The following is a 15,996-nucleotide window of genomic DNA, read 5'->3' on the forward strand; positions in this document are numbered from 1 at the left end:
GTAGTCATATAGAGCGGAGAGGAATATGTGTTTATTTTGATCTGGACCTATTTTTTGGAGACTGACAAAATCAGACGAGAAGGTAATACAGATAAGTTTTGCTGGTCAACGATGTCTTGCCGATAAGATTTTACAAGGTCTCACAATCCCGTTTCTTTATATGAAATAATTTTCAACTAAAAGTTGAACCATGGCATCAAAACACAATATAGAAACCACTACGCTAACAATCACACTGCATTAGATATGCCAACATATTAACCAACACGTAGGTAACATCACAAATTTCAAGAAGCCCTAAAAGCCAAAAGCCATTTTTGGCCTGCAAACTGGCATTCATACGACTTTATTTGTGCCACTGTATTGGGCATTGCAAAAAAATAAGCATGCTGTCACAAACCCCCAATGGAACTAAGAGTTACGTCAATCCACCATGCAGGCATTCATGGCTATTAACTAGCTCTGCATAAAGAAACCCGTACCATTACAAATTTGCAATAGAAATAAAAACCCATGTTAATCTCTGTATTGCTTTTGCAAAGGAATCGTGATATTTACATGAGACTTTCTCAATGCTTTTATTGCATTTGAAATCTGGATAAATTAAATTAGACAACCAATCAGCTGTATAAAATCTGTTGGTGATTTACAAATGAAAAAACCTATGGATAGCCTAAACTAGCACAAAATTTGGTCTTCAAATGAAAGAATGCTTGCAGACTACCTGAAGATAGGTGTACCTATATTAATTGTCATACTTCATTCCTGGGAGATCAAATCAATCAAGAAGATTCACCCAATCCCATTTCCGCTGAAGAATATATATCCACTGGAACTGATATGCACTCAAAGCTTCTCTTAGATTTCAAATGTAAATTTGACTTTGCATTAAGCAAATTGTGGTCTAAATAAATTACAATAACTGTAATATCATCATGGAAGTGACGACGGACACCTCTATCGATCTTCCTTAGGTCAGAACACCTCATCTCCCGCTTCCTGGCAACCTCCTCAAGAGCAGCTCTAATCAACTTTTTTGCAATTCCCTACAAGTTGGGAGACGAGATGTGCATGTTTATTATAGATTATTATGACTGATGGCCTTTTGCTAAATTCTAGGAAGCTATTAATAAATTTCAGCTGTGTTTAATCATACATACCCAGAAGATGCATATAAAGAAATTCATATATGAACAATGCAATGGCTACCATATCTAGATAATAAATATTCATATAAATAAATTTAGAGAAGTCTGAATCATACTGGGCGTGGATTCTTCTGCACAATCTCAACAGCTTCTTTGTCAGTTATTTGTTCCCACAAACCATCAGAGGCAAATATTAGAAACTGGTCCTGTGGTTTGAGCTGACGCACATGAATTGATGGCTCTGCTGTCATAACTGGCCTCTGAAGAGGGACTGGAAACCCAAACTGTGCAAAAAGCGGGTCCTTATTGAAATCTGGTTTTTTCAAATATATATCTCCAATGGACCTGGATACCTATGAAACAATCCCAGAGTTAGTGATAAAACAACAAATGCCAAAATGATTTAACAAGAGTCTTTGAAAGAATATAACGAAATGATCAAAACCAACTACTACTTCCATACCATTAATAAACTTTAAAAATAGCCATAAGAACTTGGTGTCAAATTCCCAATATCAGCACATTCGCCAGTTGTCATACCATAAGAATGTTTAAATCTTTTATAACACCGAATGAATAAAGCTCTGCACCTTTTTTTAAATGTACAGAAATTCTGGATCTTATGCCAAACTAGATTACTGCTATAAACTTGAGCGGTTACTTTCCATAGCGTGGATTAGTATATAATGTGAATATTCTCCACCTATACCCACATTACCCCACAGCTCTCTGTACTAAAATATAGTTAGCTAGCCAATATTTTCTCAATTTATCTCACAGATTTTAATTTCAGCATCTTAATGTCCAAAAATTTAGTGCATTGAATTCTAGTAATAAAAAGAGCTTAAGAATCCTTCAAGGTGAAAGCTGATTAAAAATAATCATTAGTCCAAAAGCGCAAATGGTATTTTAATGGGCAATTGTGAGTACAATTTAGTAATTTACCCTTTAATAAAATGTCAGTATTTTAATGCACTGTTTATGATGACGTACAATTATTTTAGGCTACCTACTTTGATGTTTTAAGTAAACGCATATACTCTGCAAAATGTGTAAATAAGTCTTCTGAGCTCTCCAACAGTTTGATAAGGTTGAAGAAGAACATAACTTGTTAGTTTCCTCAGTTGTGGTTCAAGAATAAAATTCATACAAGCACACAATGTGGAACTAGAGCAAAAAGCTACAAATAAGAAGAGGGAAAATACATGCAATCAACAATATAAAGAAGACCGAAAATAGCAATGAAAATGATCTTAACATGGGCAGGTGGCTTTGATGCACTTCAAATAGAACAGACTAATCAAGTTTGCAAGAGAATATGAAACTGTTGGCTTACCAAATAGGTTTTTGAAAACTCTGTAAATCATTAAGAAGCAATGATTTTCTATTAATAACAATGAAAGTTCAAGATTCCACTATATACCAGTTAAGGAACTCAAGCAGTAAAACAACTAAAAATTGTAGCAAGCAGCCATGCAGCTACAAGAGACATCTACAAGCATTGTGCAGAAACATATAGTACGGTCTAAACATTTAGACAGCATCACAATCTTGGTCTTGCTTCTTGTTTGCTGTTCAGTCTTGTTATTTTTGTGAGATCGGTGCGGTAGCAGAGAGTAGCCTCTCTGTTATATGACCAAAATCAAAGGAAGTTGACAATAATTTAAACCTAAAGAGAAGGAGAAGTGAACAGCATCCCTAAAGGCATGAGATATTTTCCAGTTTGAGAAAAGACAATTATTTCTTATAAAAAAATTGGCCAAGAGCCCACATAAACATATGCTGGTCCTGGGGAGCAAAGCACTAATGTACTAATTCTTAGGTCCTCTCTGACAGAATATAGAGAAATGTGTGCTGAAAATTTGGAGAATCCAACAGCAGGCAGTGTCTCTGTTGGTTCCCTACAGTCACTTTTTTGTTAAGGTTGATAAATTAAAGAACCAACGCTATGTCTTTTACAGAATCATGCGCGTAACATATACATCCAGTTGATTCATGAAGTACAGTGCAGAAGATATCAACAGGCTCAAGGAGGCATATCCAATTTCATGTTCTAAGGGAAGTATTTCAACTATGCCTGTAGAATCTATCTATTTACATTTTAAAAGATAGGTAGAGTGCTTGGTTTATGCATAGGGAGTTATTCCAGTTATGCCTATTGACCTTTTTAACTTTTGACCTTTGAAAAAGCAGGCATTATGACCAACCTAGGTATGCCAAATTGTGAGTAGAGTCACACAAGAAAGTTGTTGGAAGCTTCTAACAAGCCTCAGTTCTTCAGAAAAGATCTGTAAAATGCAGACACTTAGGATGGTTGCATCCATAGAAGCCTGGAAGAGATTATACCTCAACATCAGGAAGAAATGACAGGGAGACATTCAAAAGTGGTGCAATTCCCTTCTGACAAACAATGATTTAAGAGTTTTAACTTCTGGTCTCGAAGTTAAATGGTAAGACAATCAAATGGGGTGCTAAATTAGTTAAAATCAATACGCGGGCATTCCATTTTTAGCTTTAAAAGTGAAAAATTCTATCCAGGAGAACTGGAAACCTCACTATAGGTCAAGAAGAGGAAATGATGGCCAAAATAAACAGGTCATTTCCTACAAATGAAAATCAGAAGCCTGCAGACAAGCCCTTATAGCTCTTACATGCTTCAGAGGAAACCTGTAAGCTAGAAGACAAATGCAGAAATGACCATTAACATCTCAAGAAACATGTGGCCAGGAAACACTAAAAGCTAAGGTAAATCAGGGACACAACCAAATCATAGGCAAAAGACGATTCAACAGAATGTTAATGGGCACAGGGATGCGGAATGCAGTGTGAATATGACTAGAAAACTAAAGGTGAGAGACAATCCCGTGGAAAAAACTAAAAAGATATTTTTTGTCACCTAACAAACAAGTCAGCTATACTAGATTGATGCATTGCATGAGGCTGGTACAAGTAGTGTTAATAAGGACAGAATATTCAATAAATTTACTCAAACCAAGATATTGTTTACAAACATTACAAGGATAATTCTATGATAGAGGACAGCTCCTAATAAAGGATCTTAAACATGGAGCCCAGCTTCCATAGAAGGATTCCTCATCCTTACGACAGCTCACAGAATGTGAACCAACACACTGATGTTAAAAATTACAACTGTTTTATAAGCACTCCCAAACACATCATGGACTGGAGAAATACATTGCCACTGAAAACTAGACCAATCTCCAAAATATCAGATGTCACAGTGGAGGATCCAACAAGGAGCAATAAAACTGTAAACCTTGGACCAATTTAATTGATAGGGGCAACCTGGATGGCTAATGTATACTTTCTGTCAACGGATTATGCCAGGTACATAATTGTTTTTTTAATGTGAAGATTTAGAAACGGATTAGTTCTATGCTCCCTATATTATGTCATGCCCCTTTGTACCTCTTTAGCTAATCAAACAGAACAACACCACTATTTGTTTAAACAAAAGCATAATTTCTACAGTCCTTTTTGGTGCTATTGTTTGATCTAGGGAAGAAATCCTAGGAGACTATATTTTGCATGTTATGTGACATTTTCTCAAAGATCTAATATTACACAGGCAATGAACTTCACCAAACAGATGACAATACCTGTTTGGTTAAAGTGTAAGCAAGATTAGCGAAGTACACGACCAACCTGCAAATATGCAACAACTTTAAAAATCAGAGCCTGTATCTTGGTCCCCTAAGGTGATGTAACCGGTTCAATTTCCATTACCTGAATTATTCCCTTCACACGCCAGACACCTTGTCTGAAAACAACTATGTGAGAATCATCTGGATGCAGATCTCTTAATTCCTTCCTAACATCCTCCAAGGCAACATTATGTTCAGCAGAAAGACGCTCTGCTTTAACTGTTTTTTTTGTTTGGCAGACACTTCCCAAGACAGCTCTTGAATCACCACAATTTGCAACATATAATGTGTCGTTAGATATTGCTCCTACAAGACAACAAGATCCAACTGAAGCCATCTGTGGCTGTGTTGGCCAAGATCTCTTCACAAGCTGCAAAAATTCTTGTTCTGTTGCATTGAATGCTTTTTGAAGAACTTCTGCAGACATAGCCCCCTCTTCCAAGGCAAATTCTGCAATTCAAAAAAAAAAAGTTGGTTATCAATAACAGCAACAATAATGTATAAAATTTAATAAAAGAAATGCTCACATAAATTTAATAAAGTAAATGCTCACATGTTAGTTATTTTTAACCCCGAGAAATATTTCTGGACAAAAAAATTGTATTTGTTATTAAAAAACACACAAGCTATCAAACTGTTTAAGATCCCTCCAAAATATGGTTTCCCTCTTCATCTTGCAATCAGTAATTAAAGCACACCTAATAACCTTTTATGCAAAATTATCGACAGATAAAAAGAGACAATGGTGCACATCAATCTTTGCGAGATCACTGGCTATACAGTTAGATATATATTTGCAAAAGGAAAGAGCTGAGTGCAAACCTGCCGCAATAACCAGGCAGTAAAAAAGCATCAAATGCACAGGCAGATTTATACTCAATACCAATCTAATAAATATTGTAAAGATGAACAATTGAAGCTCGCAAAGTTCTATTTACTGCAATAGCTGGCATGGCACAAAAGAAAAATAAACAACCAACAACAAAAATTAGCATGGATCCTTGACACTGGCATAAACCGCACAAATATAAAATCTTGGAACAATCAATAGCCAGTATGCTCTGATCCTAAAAAAGCATCAAAATTACATGAAAATTTGCACTCAATGTCAATCTAACAAATATTGTAACAGTTGAGCAATGGAAGTTTGCGAAGTTCTATTTACTGCAATATCTAGCATGGCACAAAATAAAAATGAACAGCTAACAACAAAAATTAGCACAGATCCTTGACACTGGCATAAACAGCACAAATATAGAATCTTGGAACAATCAATAGTCAGTAATGTAATATCCCTGGCCCAAACTGACTTATTTTAGCTCAAGGACTATTGTCAAACACTTATATGCTGCCTCTCAATGCTAAAAAATTTAGAATGTTCGCAAATGATATTACAATGCCTCTTACAATGAACTAATATGCAAGTGCAGTTCTTTTGGTATTTAAAATTTTCAATGCATATACATGGAAACTAGATATGGAATGCATACCTACAGCCAACTGACATTTTGACAAACAATTGACATACAACTATTATGCTGATCATATATGCTATTAGATGGACATTTTGTCAAACAAATGGTATGCAACATGTATCTCCTTTATTGAATTCATTCTCATGTACAATGTTGCTATGAGTTTGCCAGGACAAATGGTCTTACGATAATGACTACAGTAATGCCAAAATCTGATTCTGAATTATCACAGCAAAATCATATGCCTAAAAATTACAATGCTAACTACTAATAGTTGCAAGAGGAACCTAATAATAGTGATGCCCAAGAATGGAGATGAATCAAGCATAAGTACTGTAGTGCGGCATCGTTCTTGCGTACTATAGCAGCCAAAATGTATTCTCCAATTTAAGCACAAATAGAACTCCTGAATTGAAACTCTCCTGAATACCAAATTCAGTGGATATTTCACCACCTCAAATGGTTGCAACACTGAAGAGTTGACGTTCTCCAATGGCTGATTGAAATTAGAAACCTTAGTTTCTTCTCCCAAGTTCTTATCGAGTGCAATTCACAATAATCGAATGATTAACAATGAAGCTCTCATCTCTATTTATTCTTTTCCTTCACCCTTCTAGAAGAAAATAAAATATTATTTAATTGCATTCTCTAGAAGCTTCCCCCTTTCCAATACAATAATTAATTGTATTTCTAGAAAATGCATTCTCTAGAAGCTTCTCCCTTGTAATACAATAATTAATTAAATATAAAGTCACTTTTTAATTTTATTTTATTTTAATGACTTTGTAAGAAATTAATTTAATCAATTTCCCCTTATTTCTTCACTTAACCTTCGGAGAATGTAAAGGCTAAGAACTCCACTGAGTTGCTAAAAAGATGGGAACATTACAAGCTCACTCTGATCCCTATAAGTGCTAAATTCAATCACAAACCCCAATTTCCCCTTCTCAAAAATTTGGTTGAGCCAAAAGCTATCCCTGTGCGCTGAACTGCTGAGAATAGAATAACCTTCCAAAATGAAACTCTTTAAACTTCTTAGGCTAAATCAACAACCCCAGTTGTTAAATTTCACCCCCAATAGACCAGACTAAATCAAACAGCATAAGCACGCCAATTGTTAATTTCCTAACCCTTATTCGAAGCTTGAAAACAAGGAGGGCAACCACTTATATTACAATAAACCCAACTGCTTGAGTCACAATCTTGATTCCATAACAAGTATATGACACCACTAAAACACAAAATCTCCAAACCAGGGTGCTAAAAAAACAAAATACCCTTTCTACTAAATACTCACTTAGTCCACAACAAAATCACAACTAACCACCATTGACAATAAACTTCACAAGCTCCTACAAACCATATTGTCAAGACCCATGATGCTTTCAGCTTTTCCATGTATAATTATAAAATTCGCCATATTGAAAACACTAACACTTGCTGATATCTATATTATAACAATGACAGGAAATCAAGTATTGGAAGCAACAATTGACAAGGTCATCAACACAAATTGTGTGGTGGACCTCTTTAACAAATAATTGTCACATAAATTCATTCTATAAATACTAATAGTAAAATTGTAAATAGTAGAGACCTCTGGAAAATACTGCAACTCTTGTGAATGATACTGGAAAATTTTAAGAAACATTTTGTACATCCAAACCCAGAACAGAAAATATCTTGGAATTGAGAAAAAAATCTAAAGTTCCCAAAGAAATCTGTCCCCAGTCTAGGAGTTTCAATAAGTTTAAAGGATAGGGGAACATTTCAACAACCTGGAAATAGGATACAAAGTTACCAGAAACGATTTCCTGTATTCATAGGTTAATACTTAATATCCAAAATCAAAAATCAACCATCTATTTGATGGTATACAGCATAAACTAGAAGCCATAATCCATTGCAATTAGGGTCGTGGTGAATCAGATCAAACTCTTTTGAGGACTATGTATATGACTGATGAGAGACTATTCGGTTTTCCCGGTGGAGTCAAAACAACCAACAACTTTTAGGTTGCGCAAATTTCTAGTCTCCTTTGGCCAATCTGCCGAGGAGGATTTGCATTTCAAAATGATGGAAACCTGCAGGTTTATGGGCTTAAAATTTTCAACAGTTGAACCACAGACCACTTGAGATACTAGACGTCTCCATGCAGCTGGCTATCTATGAATTCTGCTCAAGTTTAAACAGCTGGATTGTTCCCATACAAATTTTTGAAGGATGGGAAAGCAGAGTAGCCAGAAACTCCCCTGCCCCTCCTTGGGTGGACGTATCCCCATATCCATATCCATATCAGATACAAATACAATATGGCATGGATACACATCAACTTCCCTATCCACATGTGCCAAAAAAATCCTTAATTTTCTAATTGGTCAAATGCTGTGCAATTTGATTTTTTTTAAATTTGACTAAATCATCTTTCATTAAAAACAACCTTCAATTATAGAAAAAAATTGTTGTTATAAACAAAAACCTACACCAAATGAGGAAGACAAATGAAATGTTTTTCTATTTCAGCTACTCATTTTTGAGATTATCTTTCAGAATCAACTTATAATTATGTATGTTGTAAGTACATGTCTAGATTACTTTTAAAGCAATGAAAATATTCTGTAATACTAACTTAGAAAATTGTGTGAAAAATACATGTATTTGTTTTTGACAATCTGTATGTGGTACACCCATATGTTTATCTGTATATGTATCCATGCCAAGAAAGTGATAAATTGGAATCTTCCCATGTTTTAGTGGAACAGCTACTGCTTAAAGAATTTAAAATCGGCAATGAAAAAAGGGGAGGCTAGAAATAAACAGCGACTACCTATCAGGTGACTTCCGAATACTTTCTCCTTTCTATTTGCCTCCAGTTAAGAATTTCATTAAAGAAAACTGATTATAAATTAGTAGTAAACTTTAACATTCATGGGGCCACCAGCTCTACAAATAGCAGCACAAAAGTTGAGCAGTGGCTGCTAACCAACAAAAGCTAAGCAGACACATAGCGACCTGCAAGGTCCTCCTATGCCATTTTCATGTGCAGACAATATTCGTCCAAAGAAAATTGCGACCTAATTTAACTTAATGGAAAAGAATTAACAAATGATCCTAGTAAGAAGATTAGCTGCGTCCTCAGCTCACAGTGATTGTCTGCCTTCCACCCTGAGGGTTTGCTAGATATTCCTGTATTCCTCGCTAGAAAATTCCATGCCCACACAGACTGGCTGATGCATCCCAATAAACTTGAATTGTCATTTAAACCCTTATCCTCGCCCACTCAGAATCAAAAAGTAAATATAAAGGAATAAAAAAAACTGAAAAAATCTAAGAGTGTGCAATTACAGAGCTGCTCAAAGAGTCCACGCCTGAGGTACAGCGGTAACACACTACCCCAGTAAGAGTGATCCCGAATTTGAAACCTACACGTTAACCTCACAAATGGAGCGAGCACTTAATTGCAGAGCTGGAAAAATGGCTAAGTGTATGACTGAAATGTATCAGGTGAAACAGTAAATTTTAAATTCCTCCCCAACCAGAAAAAGGGTAGGCATGATGTAATTTCATAGTAGGTTCGTAGCTCCTACTTTTTTCCTTTAAAAACATTCTCCGAAAAAAATTGAAACGCAGAGCCACCCACCCATTTATCCCCCAAAAAGATCCAGGTTCGAACCACGGATGGCGTAAAGCATGTAGGACTAAGATATTTGACAAAACTTGTCGGATCGGCAAAACCAATAACCAAAACCTTTAAAACCAAATGCTACTAACAAGGCAGTAGACAGACAGTCTATGTATCAACACACAGGCACACATACAATAAAAAATCTGATCTTGGCTTGAAATAGTGATAGGCAATTTACTTACTCTCAAGATGAGGAAACAAATGGCTATTGATAAATCTGGAAGCTTCAGGACCTCCGTGGCCATCGTAGATACCAATATAAGTCCCAAAGGTGCTATTCAACACTTGCCCCTGATCTTCCAGGGAGGAATTTGCCTGCACCACCGCAATAGAGAAATCCCCAGAAGTGTGGGGTTTCAAATCCCTGTGCCACAGAAGTGCATCACGGTCGGTCATACCCCTGCCAGCACATAGAAATCTCTCTATCGGCTTCAAACACGATCTCATCATTCTTTTCCTTCTTCACCTAGCAAAATCAACCTTTACCCAGATACAGGTCAGTCTACGTAACGAAGAAAATAAAGCCTAATTAGCCCCAGTTGCAACCCTTTATTTAAAATAAATATCTATATCTGTTCGAAAGAACATATACCAGTCTGGATTGTTCTGACAGATTCCTTCTCTGAGAAGACTTAATTGGAGTCTAATTAAACCTCGGAAACACCTATTAACCTCAGTCTGTGCACCTAATTGTCGAATACATGCCAATCTCTACATCACTTAAACCCATATATTTTCTTTCATCCAACTTTGCATGGCTTGAAATATATACCCTAATCCTTCCTCTCCTACCTTAATTTCATAGCAGATTGTCAAAAAAGGCCAGTCGCGCTATATCTACTTGACCCAAACATTTTACAACTGTTCTTGTGACAATTTGAATCTAATTAGCCCTTACTGCAATTAGTTACCCTCAGAATTTATCTCTGATTCTCAAACATACATACCAGTATCCGTTTCTATATGCCTGAATTATCTTATCAAACCTCCAAACGTTCGAATCTTGATTGGCCCAATTTACAGAAGTCTCCGTATCCAATTTCTGGTAATATTGTCAAAATGTTTTGTATGGCTAATAATCAATTTAACCCCAACTGCTCTTATTTATCCCATCCTTAAAATCGGGTAGCGAGCGTTGAAGGAAGAAGCCAAGAAAGAAGAATGAGAATGATACTGACATTCCAGGGCAGGCACAAAAACCAAAGGCGTCGCAAAACCAGGTAACAGGCGTGCTATGATAACAATGTGGGGCTCCACAAAGGGAAAAACATTATGGGTACGAAGAAATTTGAGTGGGATGAGTGGCCCGCATTCCACAAAGTCAATATGCCGTGTAAAGGCCGCGTGAAAGTCAAGCAAGATCCCTGTGACGCTTTCGCTTTGGGACTCTGCTAATTAAGTCCTTAATTTGCTGGCCGTATGACCGTATTCCTACATTTTTGCCATGAAATACAATTCAAATCCTTGCCGTGCGAATTCGCTTTGGGACTCTGCTAATTAAGTCCTTAATTTGCTGGCCGTATGACCGTATTCCTACATTTTTGCCATGAAATACAATTCAAATCCTTGCCGTGCGAAAGAAGAAACGTTAGATTAGAATGCTGTTGGTATCATACCATCTGAAAGAAGATATTTTGGATCGGAATACAGTAAATAGAAATTTTAGATAGGAGATGTCGTTAAATTGTACAATTTTATTTATAATACAGTTAAAATAAAACTAATTCAAAGAATGTCTCCCATCAAATGTGCGCAGGGATTGTGACCAGACCTCGGTAATTGCTTCTCATCTTCCTTCCGTGTTTTTGGGTTGTAAACTTTTCTACCCATTGATGACCTATGAACGGGTAAAATCAGATCGTATTGTACTTCCCTTACTAAATTAGTTTGAACATTTTAGTAAATCGCTATTCAATTTGTTGGAACATTTTAGTAAATTTAGTAAATATGATTAAAAGTTAAAATATTTTCGTATATTAATTATGATTGAAGTGCACCAAGTATGATTCTAATTCTATTTAATTTTTTTTAATGAATTTCTTTTAATTTGAATTTGTATTGGAAGTTTCACACCTATTTTATTTTAGGGAAAACATTTTAAAATAAAATTTTGCACCATGACAATGTCAATTAAGATATTTCATAATTTTCAAAGATTGTAAATATAATTTATCATAGTTATGATAATTCTTAAAATTTATCTAACTTTTGTCCAAAATAATTGTAATTCAAAATAAACAATTTGCCAATATAAGGTACAAAAGAAATTATAAAGAAGTATTATTTATTAATTAGAAAAATCGTAAAGACTTATAATATTCATAGATTCCTATTTGCAACATTACAATTTATTTTCGTTTGAGCTAACATTACAATCTATTTCCAACTTTGAATCAAAATTTCTTATATGTGGTAGATTTATTTATAAATATTTTTTAATTTTTTTTTAAATTAAGATATTATGAATAAGTGATTAGGTCATGATTTCAAATAGATTGGTAGTGTAGAATTTTTTTATTAAAGAAATGGTAAGATATTTATGAAATAAGTCTATTAAATTTCCAAAATCAAAATTGTTCTGCTAGTTTCTGGATTAGATTGTGTAAAAAATGCAAGAGAACATAAGGAGAAAAATGGAGAACAATAAGAAGGGTAGTAGAACAATATTTATCAATTTTAAAAAAAATTTAAAGTGTTAAAATTGATAAACTGGAAATCTTGTTATTATATGTATTTACTCTATGTAAATGTTTACATTGGTTGCCAAAGCTATTTGATTTGCATTCAAACTATGTGTAGGTAGTTGAAACTATTTATTTTGCATGAATTCATTGTATATACTAGCTAGTCATGTCTTTTGCTTAGGCATGTGATGTATTTTCCTTTTATTTCTAGTGTGATCCCTCTTGACTACAAATAAAAAAAAACTAAAATTTATTAAAGGTGTTGTATATAAGAAATTGAGTCATGGTTCAAAAAAATTGATAGGGTGGATAGGGAAGAGCACCACCTCTCTTATTTCAATTAAAATTTGTTGGTTGCTAATTAAAAGTCGTGCAAAAAAATCATTTAGTAGGCCAAACGTTGTTCATTTTTTGGAAGAAATGAGTTAATTATTAGATCATTGGTACGACTCTTTTGGTACCAATGCACACAATAATTAGGGCATTTGTCAAAAAGTACTAGATCAATTATGCAATTTTTTTGGTTATCAAAGAAAATATGTTTTCAATAGTACTTTGAACTTTGTTGCAACCCTTGTGCGCATAATGTATCCCTTAGCATTTGTCTTTACTACCCAAAAGCCAACATAATAGATAAGAGCAATTAGGGGAGAGAATCTAGTAGGTGAGCACCCTAACTTCATGCTTCTCAAAATCCTATGTGAAAATTTCAAATCACTCCCAAATTTTTACAGTAGCTTAATTAGCAAGTTGTCTACTTATGAATAAGATTTCATCTCCACGTTATCAATTATGATGCCACATCAGCATGCCTCATGCTAAGTTATACAAAATCACCCAAATAAAAAGTGGAACTAGTAATCATACCAAAAAGGTACACATACATGTGCAACTGTTGTGGCATTGCTTTATTGTTTTTTTACAACTAAGAGTACATTTCATTCAATTGTGTGTAGTCATCATTGTCTAACAACTTTAAAGTCATGACTATTGGGACAATGTTGTTAAAAATATTTGAACAATAAGTCAACAGTTATGAATATTAAATCAATAAGTGTGGGTATCAAATCAACAACTCCTATCAAGGTGGTTACAAGAAGTTGAATTCCATTTCTGGGCAAAAAGTGGAAGTGTTTTGCCTATTTTTTATTTTTTCTAAATTGATGTCAAAAATTCAGGCACTTAAAGATCAAGTCTCAAAAAACTTTAGTACTATAAAATATAGTGCTCAAAACATAGTTTTCTAATATATAATTTATTGTAATACCCACATGGTAGAATAGTTTTTTAGTAGGCATATTAATAATTCACTTTTTAAAATGTATGTTTCGGACCATACCACACATGCATATGACCGCCATATTTTGACCTACATAACTGAATTTTTGTGAATCCTTTTGGCGAAATATACATAGGACACCAAGAATTGATGAGCATATTTTTTAAGTTTTAATTAATTGTGAAGTATTCTTTTAATGCAATCAAAATTTCCACAATCCATAAGAATTTATTTAGTATAAGCTTCTAGATTTGATTGTGTAACAATTTTTCAACATTAGTGTTTCAGATCACACTTTGTGATCCATCATCGAGATGTAAAATTCACATTTTTTTTATCTTCGAGAAAATTATATGTAGATGTCATATAATTTATTTTTATTAAAATATAAAACCAAAAAATTATCAAAATTTTAGTAAACCTCGCCTTTTTTTAATTGGTAAGAGGTCAAAGTTGAGGTTAATTATTATTATTTCTTGTGATTAATTATTATGAGTATTAATTCAGCTCAAGTAGATTCGAACCCAAGACCTTTCAGATAAGAGGCTCACAATTTATCATTGTGTTGTAGGCTCTTGCCTGTAAACCTTGCCTTTTAAAGTTTAGGCACCACTTTCTATTAATAAATAATACAAAAATAGTAAAATTAATCTTATTGCTGCAATTTTGATATTTTTGAAAACCATAAAGTAAGGTCTCTAATGAGTTTTCATTTCATTGAAAAATTCATTCGGGATGGCCTTCAAAAAAATATGGCAAGGCATAAATTTGAGATTTCAAAGCCTTGGCTATTATTTTGGAGGGCTAAGCATAGGGCTGGACCTACCAAACTTGTCCCAAATAAAAAATGAAAGTGGAGGTAGGTTTTAGTGCAAGAGCACCCAGTGAAGCATGGAGATAAAAGAAGCCATTATGGCTTGAAGATGGTAATCAAGGCTCTATTTGGTCTAAAGTTGATGTAATAAAGCCTTTTAAGGCATTTGGATGTAATAGAATAAGTAATATGATTACGATTCCTAATGGGCCTAATAAGGGCCATAAGACCAATTTATGTAACAGAGGCATAGGTGGGGCAAGTTTTGTTTTACATAAGTGATGTAATAAGGCCAAAGGATAAGCCTTTTAAGATTATAGAAAGGTCTTAGAAGTCATATGTTGGAAGATTAAAATTTTGAATTTTAGAATCTTAACAACTAGTTAGGAAGTTGACAGGTACTAGTAGTTTGGTTGGTTTTAATCAATTTCCATGAAGGGAAATGAATGTCATGACCATGAAGGGAAATGAATGTCATGATTAGGAATGTCTATTTGAAGACTAAATAATCCATAAATGATAGAGAAGAAGTTGTATTCAATACAGTTTGGCAATAAAAGTTAATTTTTCCTACACATTGAGTAAGTTTTTCATGGTTCTTTTACTTATTGATTGATTGTGCTCTTTCCATGTTTTGAAAAAACTCATAGGCTTCTAAAAGGTGTTGTTAATACGTTTCCATGTTTTCAAAGAGTTTTAGTTACATTTTGTTGTTTACACCCAAATATGATTTCTAGTTCAGTGTTTGTGCAAGTATAAGGGTTTAAGAGTCCAAATGGACCAATGATTCATTCCACTTTATGTTACCACTAGGCCTTGTCTAACATATCACATACATTGTATTATTATGATTACTAACCTATTTTGATGTAGGAAAAGAGGGATTGTTGAACATTGATACCTAGGGTGAAGGTTGAATGGTGAAAGGGCATGCCAAGAGAGGGTATGGTAATATATTTGGAGTTTTCTCTTAATGAGAGTGAATATTTCTTGTATAATGTGTTTATACATGTCAAGTACATGGTGATTTGACTCTTTTTAATCCTAGAAGTGTTGGGAAGGCATGGTTAGAGAAATCCCTAGTTGGAAGAGCCTTATTAAGAGGGTTTCTTGTTTGGGATGGTAGATGAGTGTGGTTGATCAAATGAATATGAAAAATCCTTTGAGACATTTTCTAAGAGTTTTTCATGGTTTGGGGATGATGGAAGTTGATTTTCTAGTAGATGCTTTAGAAAAGTGGGGTAAC

The 15,996-nt window shown here is 34.3% G+C and overlaps 1 protein-coding gene across 4 annotated transcripts; it reads right to left on the minus strand.

Annotated features, from left to right (window-relative positions):
* Nucleotides 1-498: 498 nt before the first annotated feature.
* On the minus strand, nt 499-11,303 carry LOC149538183 (Protein phosphatase 2C family protein). Of its 4 annotated transcripts, none has more exons than XM_089799565.1 (5): nt 10,566-11,303; nt 10,156-10,453; nt 4,896-5,263; nt 1,265-1,501; nt 499-1,046 (listed from the first exon to the last, which is right to left on the minus strand). In XM_089799565.1, exons 2-5 carry the CDS (start codon nt 10,421-10,423, stop codon nt 783-785), a joined length of 1,137 nt encoding a protein of 378 aa, XP_089655691.1. In that variant the 5' UTR covers nt 10,424-10,453; nt 10,566-11,303; the 3' UTR covers nt 499-782. The 4 variants fall into 4 exon arrangements, with proteins under 4 accessions (XP_089655691.1, XP_089655693.1, XP_089655690.1 ...); XM_089799567.1 differs by having other exon boundaries at nt 10,921-11,212; XM_089799564.1 differs by having other exon boundaries at nt 10,156-10,439; nt 10,921-11,055.
* Nucleotides 11,304-15,996: the final 4,693 nt, after the last annotated feature.

Source organism: Cupressus sempervirens, chromosome 9, assembly GCF_028749045.1.
Source record: "Cupressus sempervirens isolate cs-2001-9-10 chromosome 9, ASM2874904v1, whole genome shotgun sequence".
Classification (NCBI taxonomy): Eukaryota; Viridiplantae; Streptophyta; class Pinopsida; order Cupressales; family Cupressaceae; genus Cupressus; species Cupressus sempervirens.